Source organism: Sinocyclocheilus anshuiensis, unplaced genomic scaffold, assembly GCF_001515605.1.
Source record: "Sinocyclocheilus anshuiensis isolate Anshui unplaced genomic scaffold, SAMN03320099.WGS_v1.1 scaffold930, whole genome shotgun sequence".
Classification (NCBI taxonomy): Eukaryota; Metazoa; Chordata; class Actinopteri; order Cypriniformes; family Cyprinidae; genus Sinocyclocheilus; species Sinocyclocheilus anshuiensis.
In genome coordinates, this window is record NW_015539900.1 from 1074472 (window position 1) to 1093604 (window position 19133).

The 19133-nt window shown below is 34.4% G+C and overlaps 1 protein-coding gene and 1 pseudogene across 1 annotated transcript in view; both read left to right on the top strand.

Annotated features, from left to right (window-relative positions):
* Window positions 1-8298: 8298 nt before the first annotated feature.
* Window positions 8299-11874, top strand: LOC107686085 (kappa-type opioid receptor-like; annotated as a pseudogene).
* Window positions 11875-16952: 5078 nt separating this feature from the next.
* Window positions 16953-19133, top strand: part of LOC107686086 (charged multivesicular body protein 5-like) — a 5113-nt gene continuing 2932 nt past the window's right edge. Inside the window, exons 1-4 of the mRNA XM_016482924.1 lie at window positions 16953-17097; window positions 17213-17317; window positions 17879-17925; window positions 18040-18133. Of these exons, the coding sequence (XP_016338410.1) occupies window positions 17032-17097; window positions 17213-17317; window positions 17879-17925; window positions 18040-18133 (312 nt within the window). The 5' untranslated portion in view covers window positions 16953-17031. The remainder of the gene's footprint in view (window positions 17098-17212; window positions 17318-17878; window positions 17926-18039; window positions 18134-19133) is intronic.

Genomic DNA, 19133 nt, shown 5'->3' on the forward strand with positions numbered 1-19133 from the left:
AGCTCACACAGAATAGCATACGCTGTTTATGTTCAGTGGATACTCAACAAAATGGCACCAGGGTGACGTGGAGGAGACGAATTGTTGAATAAAATTGTTATTTTTGTTTTCTTTGTGTACAAAAAGTATTCTCGTAGCTTCGTAAAATTATGGTTGAACCCCTGATGTCACATGGATCATTTTACCGATCTCTTTGCTACATTTCTAGACCTTAATTGTGGTAATTGCATTGCTGTCTATGGGAGGGTCAGAGAGCTCTCCAAATTCATCAAAAATATCTTAATTTGTGTTCCGAAGATGAACGGAGGTCTTACGGGTTTAGAACGACATGAGGGTGAGTAATTAATGACATAATTTTCATTTTTGGGTGAACTAACCCTTTAACGTTTGTGTAATACATTTTTATGTTAAAATCAAATAAAATATTTCTTTCTAAAGCTACTATTTGTAATGTCTAATTGATACTTTCTCATTTAACACAACGATAGCTTTAAATAATCTTTTGTGGGTATTTTCACAGCCACATTTAATTTGCGATTAATTAGATTAATTAATTGCTGCACCATGTAATTAATTATATTTAAAAAATTTAATCGACTGACAGCACTGTTTCAACAACAATCCACAGTGCTTGCTTACAGCTGCATGTTGCAGCCGAATGTTGGCAGCATTGGCTTACTGAGCCACTCACTGAGGCTGTCAGTTGAAGATGTGGCTTTGTAATACAGGTGGAATATTATCGACTAGTCATATTGACCGGATTTGTCCGCTCTTGTTGACATGGGTCACAGATTGCCTGCTCCCATGGTTACAATTAAAACAGGAGCTACTCAGACAGCATTTAAGAGTGATTTCCCCTCTCATCCTGATAGCAGATGAACGCTGACAGAAAGATTTATTGTGGTATTTGTTGTTTTCAAAGTTTGCAGATCTACCTTTGTGTGTGAAAAGAAGCTGAATCTCATCCAATCACTGTAATGGAACTATTAGAATCCCATGGTTACAATTAAAACAGGAGCTACTCAGACAGCATTTAAGAGTGATTTCCCCTCTCATCCTGATAGCAGATGAATGCTGACAGAAAGATTTATTGTGGTATTTGTTGTTTTCAAAGTTTGCAGATCTACCTTTGTGTGTGACAAGAAGCTGAATCTCATCCAATCACTGTAATGGAACTATTAGAATTCATAATGTGCTATTATCATGTGTATTGTTAAGCATAATGAAGTACTTTCTGTGAATCATTTTTGTGGACAATCTAAATTCACACAGATGGGCTGCACTGTCTTTGGATATTGGATCACATTTAGACCGCTTTGTTACAATCAGTCTACGATTGAGTCCATTTGACATTTTGCCTCTCCTTCTCCAATGAACCTTTCACTAACAACAGGAGTTCCTATTCAGCTCCTGATTGCTGAGATCAGGGCCATTTCATAGCATGTCGGTAGTGAAACCTTTAACCCTGTAGCATCAGCCAATAAGCTCATTCATTAAATCATGCTGTTATGGAAATCAGACACATGCAGGACACATTTCTCTGATATTTGTTATTAAATGTAAACATTGTGCAATTAGTCACCTTTGGATGTCTCAAAAATATCTCGAATTGAGAAGATAATCATGGGGATCAGTAAATGGCTTATAGATATTGATTAAAGATATTGATATTACTTTAGAAGTCACAAGGATGATTTTGTCTAGACTCTAGACATTCATTGATTGTTAGTGTACTATAAATGGACTGGTATGTATCTGGTATGCTATAATGTTGGTCACATGGTTGATTTTATATGTGATGTTGACTGTTCCTTTGTCTGTTTTATCCTATTTTGTTTGGTTTGGGTTTCAATTTATTTTTATTTTCTTGTATTATTTTTCTTTTCTTTGTTTTCTTTTTATTTGGTTTTATCCTGTGCTGTTTGTTTCCATTTATTTTTTGTAGTTTATTTGTTTTGGTTTTTTTTGTTTCTTTTGTATTTTGTTTCTGTGCATGCTTTGTCATTTTTTTTTCCTTTTTTGTTTTATTTTTTGTGTATTTTACTTATTTTATTTTTTCTTATGTGTTTTTTGTTTAATTTGCTTTTTTCTTTTTATTTATTTTATTTAGTTTTTTTTTGTATTTTATTTTATTTTTTGTTTTATCCTGTTATTTGTTTTTTTTGTTCAATTTATTTTTTGTAGTTTATTTGTTTTGTTTTTATTGGTTTTTAACTTTTGTGTTTTGTATTTTGTTTCTGTGTATGCTTTGTCATTTTTTCCATGTTTTTTTATGTTTGTGTGTTTTATTTTATTCTTTTTATTTCTTTTATTTAGTTGTTGTTTTTTTATTTTTTTGGTTTATCTTTTTTGTTTTTTACTATTTTGGCTTACAGTAATTACAGATAATCATCAATAAAATGATGTGGTTAAATGAATATCTAAAGCCAGCAGTCTTAGAACTGACTTTTACTTACTTTTAGGCAGGTTGCTATTTATTACTGGTTGATATCATAAAATGCAGAACCACAGAGAATAGAGCTCAACCATAAATTTGTCCTCCAATATTACACCATCAGCACTTAACTGTTTAAGAGTGCTCAATCTTCAGGCCTCTGCTAGCATGACACGGACTTTGATCAAGCTTAGGCACCATCAGCTGAGCCATCTGTGGCTAGCCTTTATTTGGAGAGCCTCTCTGGAATGTTCAGGCGGCTGGAATGGAACAAAATCTGAAGTTTGTGTTCCTTTTTATCCTTGTATGCATGATAAACACTCGCCCATTATACCAAAAAAACATGGTCACTGTGTTTGGGATTCACAACAATAAATTAGAAGGTGCACAATGCACATAGAGCAGAGATGAAGAAGAAATAATTCAAGAGCTGTTTTCATCCTGTGTGCAATCCATATGCAGCAGTACATTACTTATAATGTGATGTGAACGTCAACATTACTGAGTATACGACTGTATGTGGAAACAATTAATCTTGGAAAAATGTCATTCTCTCCCATAAATCACTTCCATGTTGACACACTTATCATTGTGATATTGATTTATTAACATTTGATAAAGGACAGATTGACTATTTTGTTGTAAATGTTGGGCTATTTGTGAATATATATGAATGCAGAAACTGCATGTCTGGTAATAACCACTTAGCTTGGTTTATAACTACCTGACAGATCTATAAGGACTTCCATTAAATCTATTGTTCTTCTTAGAAGCATCCCTTCATATAGCTGTGAGAGGAAGTGTTGATAACCTGTCTGTTATAGTAGCTTATATGATTGGCTGTTGATGTATTTCTTATTATTTTTCTCTGGTACAGTGGTATTCAGAATGCTTAAGGACTGTCTCTGATTTCCTTGCAGGCAGCATACTCGTCATTGTAACACTTCATTTGTATTTGTGAGGGCACAAATAATCTATTTCATGGCTGGGAGGTCTGAAGTTTGGCATGAAATCATGCACACTCAGAACTGTTGCACCTTGGTGAATATATATAAAAAAGAAACTGTTTCTAAACAAACTGATGCCTTCACACAGTACACTCATTTCATTCTTCAAGGGCACTGAAAAATAGAAAGAACAATCCCACTATTTCCCTCTTTCTACCTCTCTTGTGCTCTCTCTTCTTCAAATGCAAATGCAAAAAAAAAATGCATATCCATAAACTGTCCTCTCCATGCTTTTTATTTTTGGTCAATTTCAGCAGGTTATTTCTCACTCCACTTAAAGGCACAATATGTAAGATTTTTTTATTAAAATATCCAAAAAACACTAGAATAGTGTTATATATTTTGCTGACTTGTGTACTTACATTATCCCAAATGTTTTGAAGAATGTTTAAATCCAGAGAAATAAGAAATTTTAACTAGTGACACGAACCGTGTCAATAGTGTCATTGTGTCGCCTGCTAATGACGTCATAACCCCTCGATTTCCGGTTTTGTTTTGTATAAAAAAAATATGGAAACACCAAAGACGCTATTATACGCTATTAGACGCTACAATATGTTGTGTGTTTTAATAGACTGGTGACGACCGCATAGAGTAGCATTATAACAGAACTTTCAAATGTATCTAGTATGATAAAACAGTGCTGCTTTTTTTTCCCACATACTCACGACCGGAAGGAGCGGAAGCGGTCGACTGTGGCATAATAAAAGCTCCGCTGCTTTCGAGCCGCGTGTCGCGCTCGTTCAGCGACCTCGTTTCGCTTCGACGGCTTTCAGCCTCACCCTGCTTCATTCTACTACGTTAATAAATCATTAGCTCATCCATGAACATGATTTCTGCCTGAGTCCCGTCGGATTGCATCGGCTGTGGGGATGAAGACCACAACTCCCATGATGCCACACTCAGTCACGGAGTCATCAAACTACGCCTTTGTCTATTTGTTTATTTTGAATATGCGCCCTCTAGCGGCGAAAATTACATATTGTGCCTTTAAGCTACAGATGCCACACATTTAAGATATTGTATTTCATAAGTGTAAAGCACAGCATATTTACATTTACATTTATTCATTTAGCGGATGCTTTTATCCAAAGTGACTTACAATTTGGGCATATATTGGCATACATTAATATATTTATTTAGACTTGAACAGATTGTACAGTTTCCTCTTCAACAGTATGTTCAACTGCTGAGCTTGGGTTTAAAAGACCATATCATAAAAGAGATTCATGTCACTCTGATAGTTTATTTCTTGTCCTTGACTTGATTTACCTTGAGAAAGAATTGCACACAGTTACATTTTTCCCTTTTGTTTCTTTCTAACAAATAATAGTTTTCTTTTTCATCAATGCTTGAATTCCTTACTGGTAAATATTCCCCAACAATTTTTTGTGATGTTCTAGTTTTGTTTGTACATTAGCATTTTAAAAACACACACAAATAATGGGACTTTATAGTTATTCTCTATCCTTTTCATTTCTGACTAACGATTTGTGCTTTTTTATTTTTGGAAAATTTGTCTAAATGGCATTTGTGTGTCTGTTAAATAGTAATTATGTCATTATGTACAAACCTGCACACCAGGGAGGTTGGACCTACTGTATGCCATTGGTTCTTCAGTCTTGTAAAAATGTCATGATGATCTTTTCATAGATATATATAGATATATATATATATATATATATATATATATACATAGATGCCTCACCAGCGGCTATTTCCATGAACCGTTATATGTAACCCCATCCGGGACGGATTGTGAACACCTAAGAGCAGGGGTGCCCAAACTCGGGCCTGGAGGGCCGGTGTCCTGAAGAGTTTAGCTCCAACCCCAATTAAACACACCTGAACCAGCTAATCAAGCTCTTACTAGGCATACTAGAAACTTGAAGGCAGGTGTGTTGAGGCAAGTTGGAGCTAAACTCTGCAGGACACCGGCCCTCCAGGACCGAGTTTGGACACCCCTGCCTAAGAGCAAGCTGACTGTGTCTGCAATCATAGTTATATGCATGTATGAATATACGTATATCTGCAATAGTCTTCAGTATATGATTTTGATAAGCTAACACACTACAACAAGATAAAGGCATTAGCTAACTTAAAAAACTTAAACATAAAAATTGTTACCATACTTTAAAAATCTGTAATATTAAGTTAGCACATATAAAAACACAAACTGATGCATTCTCACCTCTGAAAGATGAAAGATCAAGAATTTAAATCTCGGAAGAGGAACTGATTTTTACATTGACTATTCCAAGATGGCGGACACATTGATGTGTCCGGAGCAGTCGAATGTGGCTCTGTATACACATGTCTATGAATCTCGCATCATGCCATATTTTGACCTGAGAGCTGCAGCAAAGAGGAAGATTATGACTTATATTTTGCTCTGTTCCTCACACATGTCATTATGACTTCAGAAGATGTGGAATGTGGAGTTATCGACTGCTTTCATGTAGCTTTTTTGCCTTGACAGCTTATGCTCACAACTGTTGTTTGTTTTTGAAGATTCTAAAAAAAGTCTTTAATCATTCATTGATGGTTAGTATGCCACAATGTTGATCATCTGTTGTTGTTTTTTTGGACCGTTTTGTGACTTTTTTACTTACATCTGGTGATTTTTTTTTAATCTTCAGTTTTGTATTTTATTTAGGGTTTTTGTTTTCATTTTATTGCCAAAATAGTCATCAATTAATGATGTGATGAATATTGAATAAATGAATGTTGTATAATATATGTATAATATTTTGTAAGAAAAAGCAGAATTGTCATTTTTAGGTAAACTAACCATTTAATTTGTTGTCTTATATATGCAGTTTTATAGGTTTACAATAATATCTTAGTAATTAATGTAGGCAGAGTACTGAAAATAGTATGCAGAATGTGACAGAATATGTGGAATACATCCAATCAACTTATACTCAGCTGTGTTATATGACTGTATATGTCTGTGTAGACTGAAAGAAAGAAAAAAACTTGCATGAGAGAAATACAAAGACAAAATAAAATAACTGATTAAAATCCATCTTCCCTCCACGCAGCTGTGTCCTTGAGTGGGATTTTGTGATGTCTGATGGAGCTGTAATTATCTACCCCTATAAGCCCTTTTTCCTGAGGTTACGAAGCACAAGCACTGGGGGGAAAGCATAACACACAAACAACACCTACCTATGTCTCTTAGCAACATGTGAAGTACTCCTACTTTTGCCTAGAAAGAACGGAATGAACAAGAATCTGCGTTCACAGAATGTCATGCTGATGAACTAGATGTTTATTGTGTCCATTACTGGCATGACAAGACTGTGTTTAGATGAGTAACATCAATATGGAAGAGTAAATAGTAATATTAAAGGGGGCCATTACAGCTCTTGTTGGGATCGGCCCTTAGTCATGTATTTTGTTTTCAAAGTTGTTGGGAGGGAAAAAACTAGCACATGTGCTTTCATGAAGGAACACATTTGGGTTTTGCTGAACCTACTTTTTTCATTCCATTTATGTTTCTAATATTGCCATCTAAAATGGGCAAATATTTAATAGCAACAGAATAATAAGGTGATATCGCATATTAAGCTCACATTAGTCTTCTGCTTCTCAACCTTACTTAAAGAGCATTTTATAGAGTTAATAAGGTGGCCTATTTTGGAAAATGCAAAAGTAGGCTACTACTGTACTTAACATGATAAGCATATTAGGGATTTTTTTGCCCCTTTTTAAAACGAATATTACGAAACATGAGATCAAATAGTCTATAAAGCACCTACTGTTGTAAAGTGACTGTCCAGTAGTAACAAGGTAGGCAGCATCTCTCTTGCCTCTTCTCAGTGAATGTGAGGGGGAGTGAAGGCAGGTGAAAAGTCACATGAGAGGAGGTGGTGCCTCCAAGTCACTGTGATTGGCTGATCATGCTGTTTGGCGCAGATGATGTTCATAACAGGTTCACACATGTGCCTGAAACTAGTGAAAATAGATAAAAAAATAGCTAGTCTGAATATTATTGAACTACGACACCTGCCGCATTAATTGGGCAGTTGAGGAATTTAATTAGGCTATCAAGAAGTAGTTTTTTTAATAATAGGCCTAATAGCTGAACACCAGTTAGTGGTAATAAATGAAATACACAGAAAATATGAGTTACTGTATTAAAGTGAGGCCTATTATTTTTGAATAAAAGTTTTGATACCCCATAGACTTGACCAGACTTTGAAGAAAGTTGTCTCTAATCAAATTGTTAGCTATAAACATGGTATATCAATACGCAAAATAAGTTTTAAAAATATATAATTATAGCCTAATATAAATTTTTAAAAATGTTATTAATTGCTGTTCCCCTATCCAGAAACCGTTTGAACATCAAATGGAACATGCACATGAATTTATACTGTAGGCTACTACAAAACAAGACAGATGGACTTTGCCTCTTCATGTCAGAAGACCTCCACACGCCATCATTCCTTAATCCTTTACCCTAATACATCTCTTGCCCACAGAATTACGCACATCCTTCTCTGACAAAACTAATGCGATTTTCCCCATCTTTGTCTCTTTGAAAAAAAAAGATAATGTCCACTCACGCTGGAGAACTTCACCTGCTGCTATCTTTATTGAACCCGCGGTCTTGCCTGTTGAGTTCTCTCGCGACAGTGTGCGCGTGAAATGTCTCCAGACATTAAGTTTGGCGCGCGCCATCTCATGAAACATTAAAACTATTTAACCTACAAAAGTGGCTTATGTTTTCAAGACATTTATCACATTTAGAAGACAACTTCATTGCCGCCGATATAGGCGAAGAGTCGCAGTGAGACACTACAGCTGCTTAACGGACTGTTTCAGATAGAGACCGTCACACGAGGTCTGATGTCATACGGGACGCTCGCGCGGCGGAGGCAGCTGCTCTAGTAAGGTGGCAGTCAGTCATCAGTTGAATAGGAGCGGGCCAAAGAAATCAACGCATTGCGCACAGACATCATTGATGTTTTAAAACCTTGGGATTTTCAATTTAAATTTGCGGTTTGTAGTTTATAATAAGGTAAGTCTTTTATATTTGATGTTTTACCAACTGTGCAACACACATTTTTGGGGTAAAGTGCAATGCAGAATCAGATTTCAGCATATATGCACTGTATCTATTTTTTAACAAATGCATACTGAATATTTATGTTGTTAAAAAAACTGTCAGTATTAATATCCGTCGTTTATTTATTCATTTCTGATTATTATTTTTTACCATTTTCATATAATCTGTATTCTAAAGCGACTGAACGTTTCCAGTGATTCAATTAGACATTTGCTCTCATTTTGCAAATAAACAGACGATGGACAGCAACGTGGTGCAAATGTTTAAGGAGGACAAATGCCCCTCATTGCACCCCGAGAAGTGTTTACCCAACTTCACATGGCAGTCTGCTGTCTCGGACATTTATAACTATTCACTGAATGAAAGCTGGACGAACGAGCAGGAAACTATGTCTCCTATTATTCCGATCATCACTGCCGTGTATTCCGTGGTGTTTGTTGTAGGACTAGTGGGAAACTGCCTGGTGATGTATGTCATTATCAGGTAAGAAACAGCATTGTCCTAAGATGTACTGCCCTGCATTGATTATCATACGAGTGCCTTTAAATATAATTTTGAAAATATGTATCTCACTTTTTAATAGACTTCGTTTATAAACAGTCATATGAGACGTTTCTGATGGGATAGTTTGGACGAAATACCTGTTTTATGGAAAACATTTAGTCAAGGTTTTAAGTCCAATTCGGCAGTTTGGCTCCCCCCGGTGGACTGAAATATGAACGCACAATGCAGTCAAAATTACCTTGATTTACAGTATACTGCTTTGAGCAAAGACTGTGTCTGCTCACATTCTGTGTATAGACGAATAAAAATCATACTAAAACAGGACAGTCATGTATATGGCACTTTAAGTGCCATTTCTGTGCTGTGTAAAGATGGTATATGTGGTTTTGAGACATTTGAGATAAAGAACTGCACAGTTCGTGCTTGTTGAATAATGTATCACAGCACAAGCTGTCATAATGCAAATATAATCACGAAACATAGATGGGTTTAAGCTGTGAATGATATATAATGTCTTTACACAACCAGTGAAAGAGAAATGTTTGGTAACGTTTGGGAATTTGCACTCAGTTTATTTAGTATACAGTCTGAAAGCAATCTCATATGTGAATTTATCACACTGATGGGTTGTGTTTCATTTATTTTGACACTCTGGCTCAATCGATTTTCCCAACAGATACACTAAAATGAAAACCGCCACAAACATCTACATCTTCAACCTGGCTGTTGCAGATGCCTTGGTAACCACCACCATGCCCTTTCAAAGCACAGATTATCTGCTGAACTCCTGGCCGTTTGGAGAGGTGGTGTGTAAGGTGTTCATCTCCATCGACTACTATAACATGTTTACTAGTATCTTCACCTTGACCATGATGAGTGTGGACCGCTATGTGGCCGTCTGCCACCCCATCAAGGCCCTGGATTTCCGAACACCGATGAAAGCTAAGATCATCAACATCCTCATCTGGGTGCTGTCCTCGGCTGCTGGGATCCCTGCAATGGTTCTTGGGAGCACTCAAACAAACAATGGTAGGGATGAATGATATATACACTACCATTCAAAAATGTGGCATTGGTAAGATTTTTTTAAAGTTTTTTGAAAGAACTCTCTTATGCTCAGTAAAAAACAGTAATATTTTCAAATATTATTGAAAATTAAAATAACTGTGTTTCTATTTTAATGTGTTTTAACATGTTATTTATTCCTCTGTTGGCACATCTAAATTTTCAGCAGCCATTACTCCAGTCTACAGTTTCACATGATCCTTCAGAAATCATTCTAATATGTTTATTGGGCGTGTGAAAACACTTCTTATTATTATCAATGTTGACAACAACAGTTGTGCTGCTTAATAATTTTGTGGATACTTTTTTTCAGGATTCATTGATCAACAGAAACTTTAAAAGAACACCATTTATTTGAAATAGAATAAATCTTTTTTAACATTCGATTACTTTAATGCATCCTTGCTGAATAAAATTATGAATTTCTTAAAAATTAAATCTTTCTGACCCCCTCCCCCATTTTTTTTACCCATATTGGTAGTTGGCATTTAATACTTTTTTTTTTGTGCTAATATTAGGTATTTAGGGTTAGTTAGTCACCCATCATCTAATGTTCACTTTAAGTTAATCTTTAAAGATACCAATAAATTAATAACACTGTTAAATATAATCTTTAGCAAATCTCAAAATTAATATTTTCATGCTGTATATTATAATGTTGTGATGCCTAATTTACATATATTTTTATTTTATTTTTTAACAATGCTAGAAAATGTATACAATTTTGAAACATTTTAGTGTATTATTGATTGATTGATTTAATTCTTTATTAGGACAATTCAATTATATTTTTATATCGGCAATTATCGGTTATCAGCCATAACCTAAATAATTATTGACTATTGAAATCTATCTATCTATCTATCTATCTATCTATCTATCATCTGTCTGTCTATATATCTATAAATCAATGTATTATAATCAGCAGTGACATCTAATTATCATTTAGGAAGAAATCCAAAATATCTTACGGTAAATGATGGGACTGTGAGTTCTCTACTCCATCCTAATGTATTTATTGTTCCTTCCCACAGGCTTCATTACAGCACAGATGATTAAGCTGTCCTCACTTCTGATTAATAATTAACCGCTGTTGTTATATTTCTTCTGCAGGCACTACAGAATGTGCTCTGCAGTTTCCAGACCCGTATATCTACTGGGACACATTGATGAAGATCTGTGTCTTCATCTTTGCCTTTGTGGCTCCTCTCCTCATCATCACGGTGTGCTACACGCTCATGGTCCTGCGTCTCAAGAGCGTACGTCTGCTGTCGGGCTCTCGGGAGAAAGACCGCAACCTGAGACGCATCACCCGTCTAGTGCTGGTTGTGGTGGCTGTGTTTGTGGTGTGCTGGACGCCCATACACATCTTCATTCTAGTCAAAGCTCTTGCGCCCGGAGTGCCGGAGACCACTGCAGTCATGGCCGCCTACTTCTTCTGTGTGGCTCTGGGATACACCAACAGCAGCCTGAACCCCATCCTGTATGCTTTCCTTGATGAGAACTTCAAACGCTGCTTCAGGGACTTCTGCTGCTCAGGTCGGACCACGGGGGATGGGCACGGCGTCAGTCGGGTCAGAAGCACTCTTCGTGAGCACACGTGCCCAGCAGAGGCCAAAGGGGACAGGGGCCAAGGTCAACCCGTATGACTAGCCGTGGAGCTGTCGTCCTTTCATGGTCAAGAGGACTCAAATGACCTGGGACTGACACAGATCACCACCGCCATCTGAGGAAGAGATTGTGCCCTTTACCTTTAGAAAAATGGGCTAACTATTGCTAGAGCAAAAAGGGATCTTTTAGCAAAATCATTTACCCCTTTCACACATACAGATTTTACTGGAAAATTACCGGTAAATTGCCGTAAAGAGATCATGTGTGAACTGTGAACAGGCCCTTTTCATAACATTCTGACACAGATGGCGCACTTACTCCATGCTGTGTATTTCGGTTTGAAGTCGTCTAATATGATGTCTCTGGGCCAAAAGAAGCTGCACGAATGTGAACGTTTGACACAAAAACGAAAACATCAACAAAAACACTGGCCACGTTTTCCCCTCCACGTTTACAAATACAACACCGGGAGGCACAGCCGTTTAGAGGTCATTTCCGTTAAATTTTGTCACAGAATTTACCGGTAATTTGAAACCGATGTGTGAATGGTGCTTTACTGGAAAAAAGACGGAACGCCATTGCCCTTGTGAACAGTGCATTTTTGAATTTACCGGTAAAGTCGTTCCGGTAATTTTACGGCAATTTACTGGTATTACTGTGTGAAAGGGGTTTCGTATTTACATATTCGGATTTTTATAGTGCGCTATTGATTATACACGTGACGTCACACCCTTATAGGAACGCCCACCTGGAGGGCAAAACGAAGCTTTGCTCCACTGACCACCAGTTATTTTTATGCAGTTTGTAAGTAGTAATGTAGTAAAACGCAGATATTAAAAGGCGACATTCAGTAAACACCTTATTGATTGTGTGTATATTTTGTACAGGCAAGCAGATGAAGCCAGAATATAAACGCAATGTGCAAAGTTTCATGTTAAATGGTTTCCCATAGAAAACCATTAGAAGGAAAACACTGAACCATTAAGCGGATTGCGTTCATATTCCAGCCTCATCTGCTTGCCTATGTAAACTATGCATCATTAATATAGAGAATATTACTGTTTTAAATATAAATAAAGGCACTTTAAGTGTTTTCACAACGTTTTGTCGCACTGTTTAATATGGTGGGTGCTTAATTGCAAATGGCCAAAACTTGCATTTTGTTCACATACCTTTGTTTTATTATTTTGAGAGGTGATCTAAATATTTGCGACTGTGAAACAGATGGAAAATTGACAGGATTGTCCAGCAGTTCTATGGATGTTTTGCCCTCCAGGTCTTCGAGCCGGTCACGTGACTGAAAGCTATGAATAAGAAAATGACTGTAAAACTTTAAACATTAAAACTTAAAAAGTTTACAGTAAAAACCCATACATTATATTTTATTAACTGATATAATGTTAAAACACCAACCTACTAAAATTTTAAAATATGTTTTATGCTTTTATAATACGTTGACAACCACCAAAAACACAAAGTGTTAATGAGAAAGCCACATGATGAATCAAAGCTTATCACAGGTAACTTTTCCACAAGGGGTTAATATTAATATTAATATACAGAAGATTTACATTAATATACATAACTCTAAAATAATGTAGTAAACATGAATTTACTAACATAAAACCCTAATGTACATAACCGATAAGAAAAAAACTAAGAAACCGTTATTTCAATCAAAAGCCATCAAATGTGAAGTGTCACACAGAAATATCGATTTACATTTTTTCACTGTAAGTAATAGGATCACTTGGTTTTTTTTCACTTCCACAAACTACATTTATTAACTGTCCCATTACTACAGTTTTTCCTAGTATAGTAAGGGAATTACCATTAAGAAATCACCAGGTCTTTTTCCGTTAAAATATGATCATTTTTTACAGTGTATCACCTCATTCAAATCTAGTTTATTGCTTTTTTTGAATGTCCATTGACCAAAATATTTGATTATGATTAAAATGATTAAAATCTGGTCCCTCACAATCAAACGTCATGCTCAAAGATCCTTTTGTGTAATAAGTCCTTTGGGATATATAGTATATTAGGCACCATGTTTTAATTCAAACTTATAGTTTCGCTTGAGTAGACATGAAAAAAATAGTGTAGCCAAAAACTGCAAACAAAAACACTGTGTATGTATGTGTCTGTTATATATATATATATATATATATATAAATGTATAAATCAATGTATATTAATCAACAGTATCAACAGTGTCACATAATTATCACTCAGGAAACTATATATCTGTAATCGTGGAGGAAAAAATTAGTCTACAGCAGTTTAAGTAAAGTGAGTGTAGTGTTTTCAGAACTGCTTACTGTTTGATAAGTGCTTTATATTCTCCGTATTTGATTTAGATTGAAGGATTATGTCTGAAAAGGATTATGAATGATTATGTATGAAGGATTATGTATCTAAGTTGCCTTAGAGGGAGTCTACGGATTTATATGTTGTTGTTTTTTGGGGAATAGGGCTTTAAAACAACCAACTAAAGGACTGAATCTACTTAGTCAGGTTGTTCATGCTTAATACAGTGTATTATCATTTCTCTAGACCTACAAAAAAGATGTACAGCTCAATTGCATGTTTGACGGTGAAAATGTGGGGATCTCTGAGTAATGTTTATGTGAATACAATTTATGATGAAAAGAAAATACAAAATCAGTTCCGTGGTAGAAAACATTATTGATGTAACAGTTGATTTTTGTAAGTATTGTAATGTTACCTTTAGGATGTGATGGCAATATATATATATATATATATATATATATATATATATATATACGTCTTGACGTTCGTAAAAATGCAATCTTTTACTGTAGTTCTGTTCCTTTATTATGACATCATCACTGCTCTTGCCACAACAGTATAGGAATTGCACAATTCTTTTGAAAAATGTAATGCCCTTTGTGCCTTTGGTTTTTCGTTAATCAATATATATGACATTATTGCAAATATTTGGTCATCTAAGATGCTTTATGGTGTTATAGGACAATGAAGCGCAGAGTGAGAGAAGTTTCTATAAGTTCGACTGTACTTTCAGTAATGTACACTATTATATAATGGCAGATTTTAAATGTGTTAGCAAGTTTTGTTTCTCAGCTTGTGTTTCAATATGTGCAATTTTTGAAGAAAAACAAATCATTTGAAATGAAATGAGCTTTGCTATGCCATCAGTTGTACCTTGCTTGTATAATATTACCTGTATTTGAAAACAACATTGTCAATAAATTGAACTGTAAGAATTAGTGTTCATGTTCTGTTCAGAGATGTCAATTATGGGGTTTTCTTCGACTGAATGATGTGTGAAAAATCATTCAAGACAACAAAGCCAGATGAAAGAAGCGTAACCACGTAACAAAGGCAGTATCGCCATGGCAACCTATTGTGCATCTTATAGCCTATTTCAAACAGCAAGAGACATTCTTTCTTCCACACCTTTGATGCTTGTCAGTATAATGAGAACATCTCAGATACGTCATAGAGGAAGACATGATGATCAATGGACACTGTGTCTATAGCTTTAATTTAGAAAAAAAAAAAAAAAAATATATATATATATATATATATATATATATATATATATATATATATATATATATATATATATATATATATATATATATATATATATATATATATATATATATATATATATATATATATATATATATATATATATATATATATATATATATATATATATATATATATATATATATATATATATATATATATATATATATATATATATATATATATATATATATATATATATATATATATATATATATATATATATATATATATATATATATATATATATATATATATATATATATATATATATATATATATATATATATATATATATATATATATATATATATATATATATATATATATATATATATATATATATATATATATATTTTTTTTTTTTTTTTTCTCTCTAAAATGGTGATATTTTTTAATGAAACATTATGGAATTAATATAAAACATCCATTGAAGATTACATAAATGTTTAGTTTATCAAAAGATATAAATTCTAGATTTTCCACTCTGACTTTCTTTCTTTCAGGGAACATCAAAAGAGATATTTAGTAGTTCAAATGCTCATTTCCAAATACAAGTGGATAGGAACCATTCTGTTAAATTCCTCACTTTAGAACGACATGAAGATGAATAAAGGATGGCAGAATTAAAAAAATTTTAACCGTCCTTATAAAGGTGCATTAAATAATTTTTCATACAACGTGCTTTGCAAGTTAAAATGATGGTAGGCTTCAAGAAACAGAAAATTAAAGGGCTTCTTTTTACAGAGTTGTCCAGAACCTTGTCAGATTATGTGCACATTAACACTTTTCAGAGATGGTTCTGTCAGTACCGAGTTAAATCTAGTTCTTGGTAAGTCTGATGAAGTGTTAACGTTGCCATGGTAGACATTAATGGATAAACATAGCGCTTCAAGGTCACTCTGTGAGACTGTGAAACATCTGTTTGTCAGAACAGCCCCAGAGAAGGAACATGTACAATTCATTTCCATGGAATCTGTGAGGTGTGTAATTACAAATATATTGTGAGAGAAAATGACTTATCTGTACTTACACCCTCCATAATTTTTTTTTTTTTTTTTAATTGAAATACTAGTCTACCATCTTTTCTGACTGGAATGGAGTGAATTTACATCATCAGATCATGGTGGTTACATAAACATAGGTAATATGTACTGAATGTTGCTAAAAATATATAAAATAAAAAAATCGTTTTTGAATGCAGCAGTCAGATGTCTCAGATTGTCTACAGTAAATTAAAACAATGCATTTATTAATTGATAGATAACTGAAATTATAAACTCAAAATATTTTATTTTCAAAGTTTAATTAGGCTACACATAAAAACAATGTAAAAAATATTATTTAAAAATTACAATAATAGCCTAAGTATCATTCATGATAATATCAGATCAATTATGAAATATATCAACCTGATAATAGTAAACCAATGGTAGCAATAATTCATATACATTAGGTAATCCATTTATTTATTCGTTGGTCTCCCTATATTGGTTGGTTTAAAAGATATGTGACGAAACAATTTCAAGGGAAAAATTAGACGAAAGAAAAACATATACAGCAATAGCCTTAGAAGAACTGAATCTAGGGCATTTCTAAAGCTTTACCAATGGGAACCAACAGAAAAACAGCGGATGATGATCCTCAACCGTGACTTTTATTATGGTGTGTATTCTACGACCAACCGGAACAAGCCCGCTGTGATCAGCATTTAAATACCTTAACAAAGCAAATAAGTGTCAATCCCGTTAAAAATGAACCGAATTTTCGGACGGAGCAATAAAACGCCTACTCCTAACCTTTCTGACTGCATAGGCAATGTAAGTAGTGTATTGTTGTGACTTTCTCCCAGAACATGAGTGCAGCATCCTGATTGGTGTTTGCATGTCAGACATGGATGTACTGTGGATGCTGTGTGTGCTGTTCCCGTTATAGGTGGATACGAGGATCGAGTCAATCGATAAGAAAATAGCGAGAATCGACGCAGAGCTAATGAAGTATAAGGACCAGATGAAAAAGATGAGGGATGGACCCTCAAAAGTGAGCATCAAAAACTCGAGTTGATATCGTGTCAACATGCAATAATGCAATCTCTCATTCTAACTATACAGTGAGATCCAAAAGTCTGTTTTGCTTTTTCAGTACATTATTATCAACATAACAACCTGTTAATCAATTTTACTTTTTAATTGAAAAATTAACATGAATGTCTCAGTTTTGTATGTACTCCTATGATAGCAGAACTCGTGCCAGTATAAATGTAGTATCATTGAGATAGTTTTATTAATATTTTGAATTAGTTTTTTAATTTCTTTTTTTATTGTAGTTAAGGTTTAAGTCATTTTGTTGTATTTTGTTTTTCTTTTTAAATTTTACTTTATTATTGAAGTAACATATAATTTAAATGAAAATGAAAAATGTTGCCTTGCCAACTACTATTACACATTATATTATATACTATTATATTATTATATTACCTTTAGAAGTTTTCAAGTTCACAAATTTACTTTATTTACTTTATTATATGTGGTCTCAGATTTTTGGACCCCACTATAAATCATACAGAGTTCTGTAAGCATGAAATGAACAATCTCTTTACAGAATGCAGTGAAACAGAAGGCGATGAGAGTGCTGAAACAAAAGAGAATGTGAGTTTTTCCCTATACTAATATTAATTTGTAATGTGTGAAATGTGTATTTCAATATCTAAGATTATGTTTTATAATAATAATGTTAAATTCTGTTTTTGCTGTATTATGCAGGTATGAAGGTCAAAGAGATCAGCTTTCCCAGCAGTCATTTAATATGGAACAAGCCAACTATACAATCCAGTCTTTAAATGACACCAAAACAACAGTAAAGTCTTGTTATTATCCATATTATTCCCAGCACTGTTAATGCATAAAATGTTTGTTTGTTTGTTTGTTTATTTATTATTTAAGATCCAACTTCTTCTTATGTGGTATTTTCCTAATATATATTATTTGGGACAGTGGGAATCAAAATTGTGTGTGTGTGTGTGTGTGTGTGTGTGTGTGCATCTAAAAAATTAGAATATCGTGAAAAAGTTAATTTTTTTGTAACATTTCAAAAAGTGAAACTTTCATATATTCTAGATTCATTACATGTAAAGTAAAACACTTCAAAAGTTTTTTTATTTTATTTTTGATGATTGGAGCTTACAGCTCATGAAAGTCAAAAATCCAGTACAAGCTGGAGAATACTGTCAAGCAAAGCCGATTCAAACAATTGGGAGAGCTTCACAAGGAGTGAACTGAAGCTGGAGTCAGTGCATCAAGAGTCACCATGCTCAGACGTCTTCAGGTAAAGGGCTACCAAGCCACTTCTGAAACAGAAACAACGTCAGAAGCATCTTACCTGGGCTAAGGAGAAAAAGAACTGGACTGTTGCTCAGTGGTCCAAAGTCCTCTTTTCAGATAAAAGTCAATTTTGCATTTCATTTGGAAATCAAAGTCTGGAGGAAGACTGGAGAGGCACATAATCCAAGCTGCTTGAAGTCCAGTATGAAGTTTCCAAAGTCAGTGATGATTTAGGGTGCCGTGACGTCTGCTGGTGTTGGTCCATTGTGTCTTATCAAGTCCAAAGTCAATGCAGCCGTCTACCAGGAGATTTTGGAGCACTTTATGCTTCCATCTGCTGACAAGCTTTATGGAGATGCTGATTTCATTTTCCAGCATGACTTTAGCACCTGGCCACAGAGCCAAAGCCACTTCCAAGTGGTATGCTGACCATGATATTACTGTGCTTAATTGGCCTGCCAACATGCCTGACCTGAACCCCATAGAGAATCTATGGGATATTTTCAAGAGAAAGATGAGAAACAAGAGACCAAAAA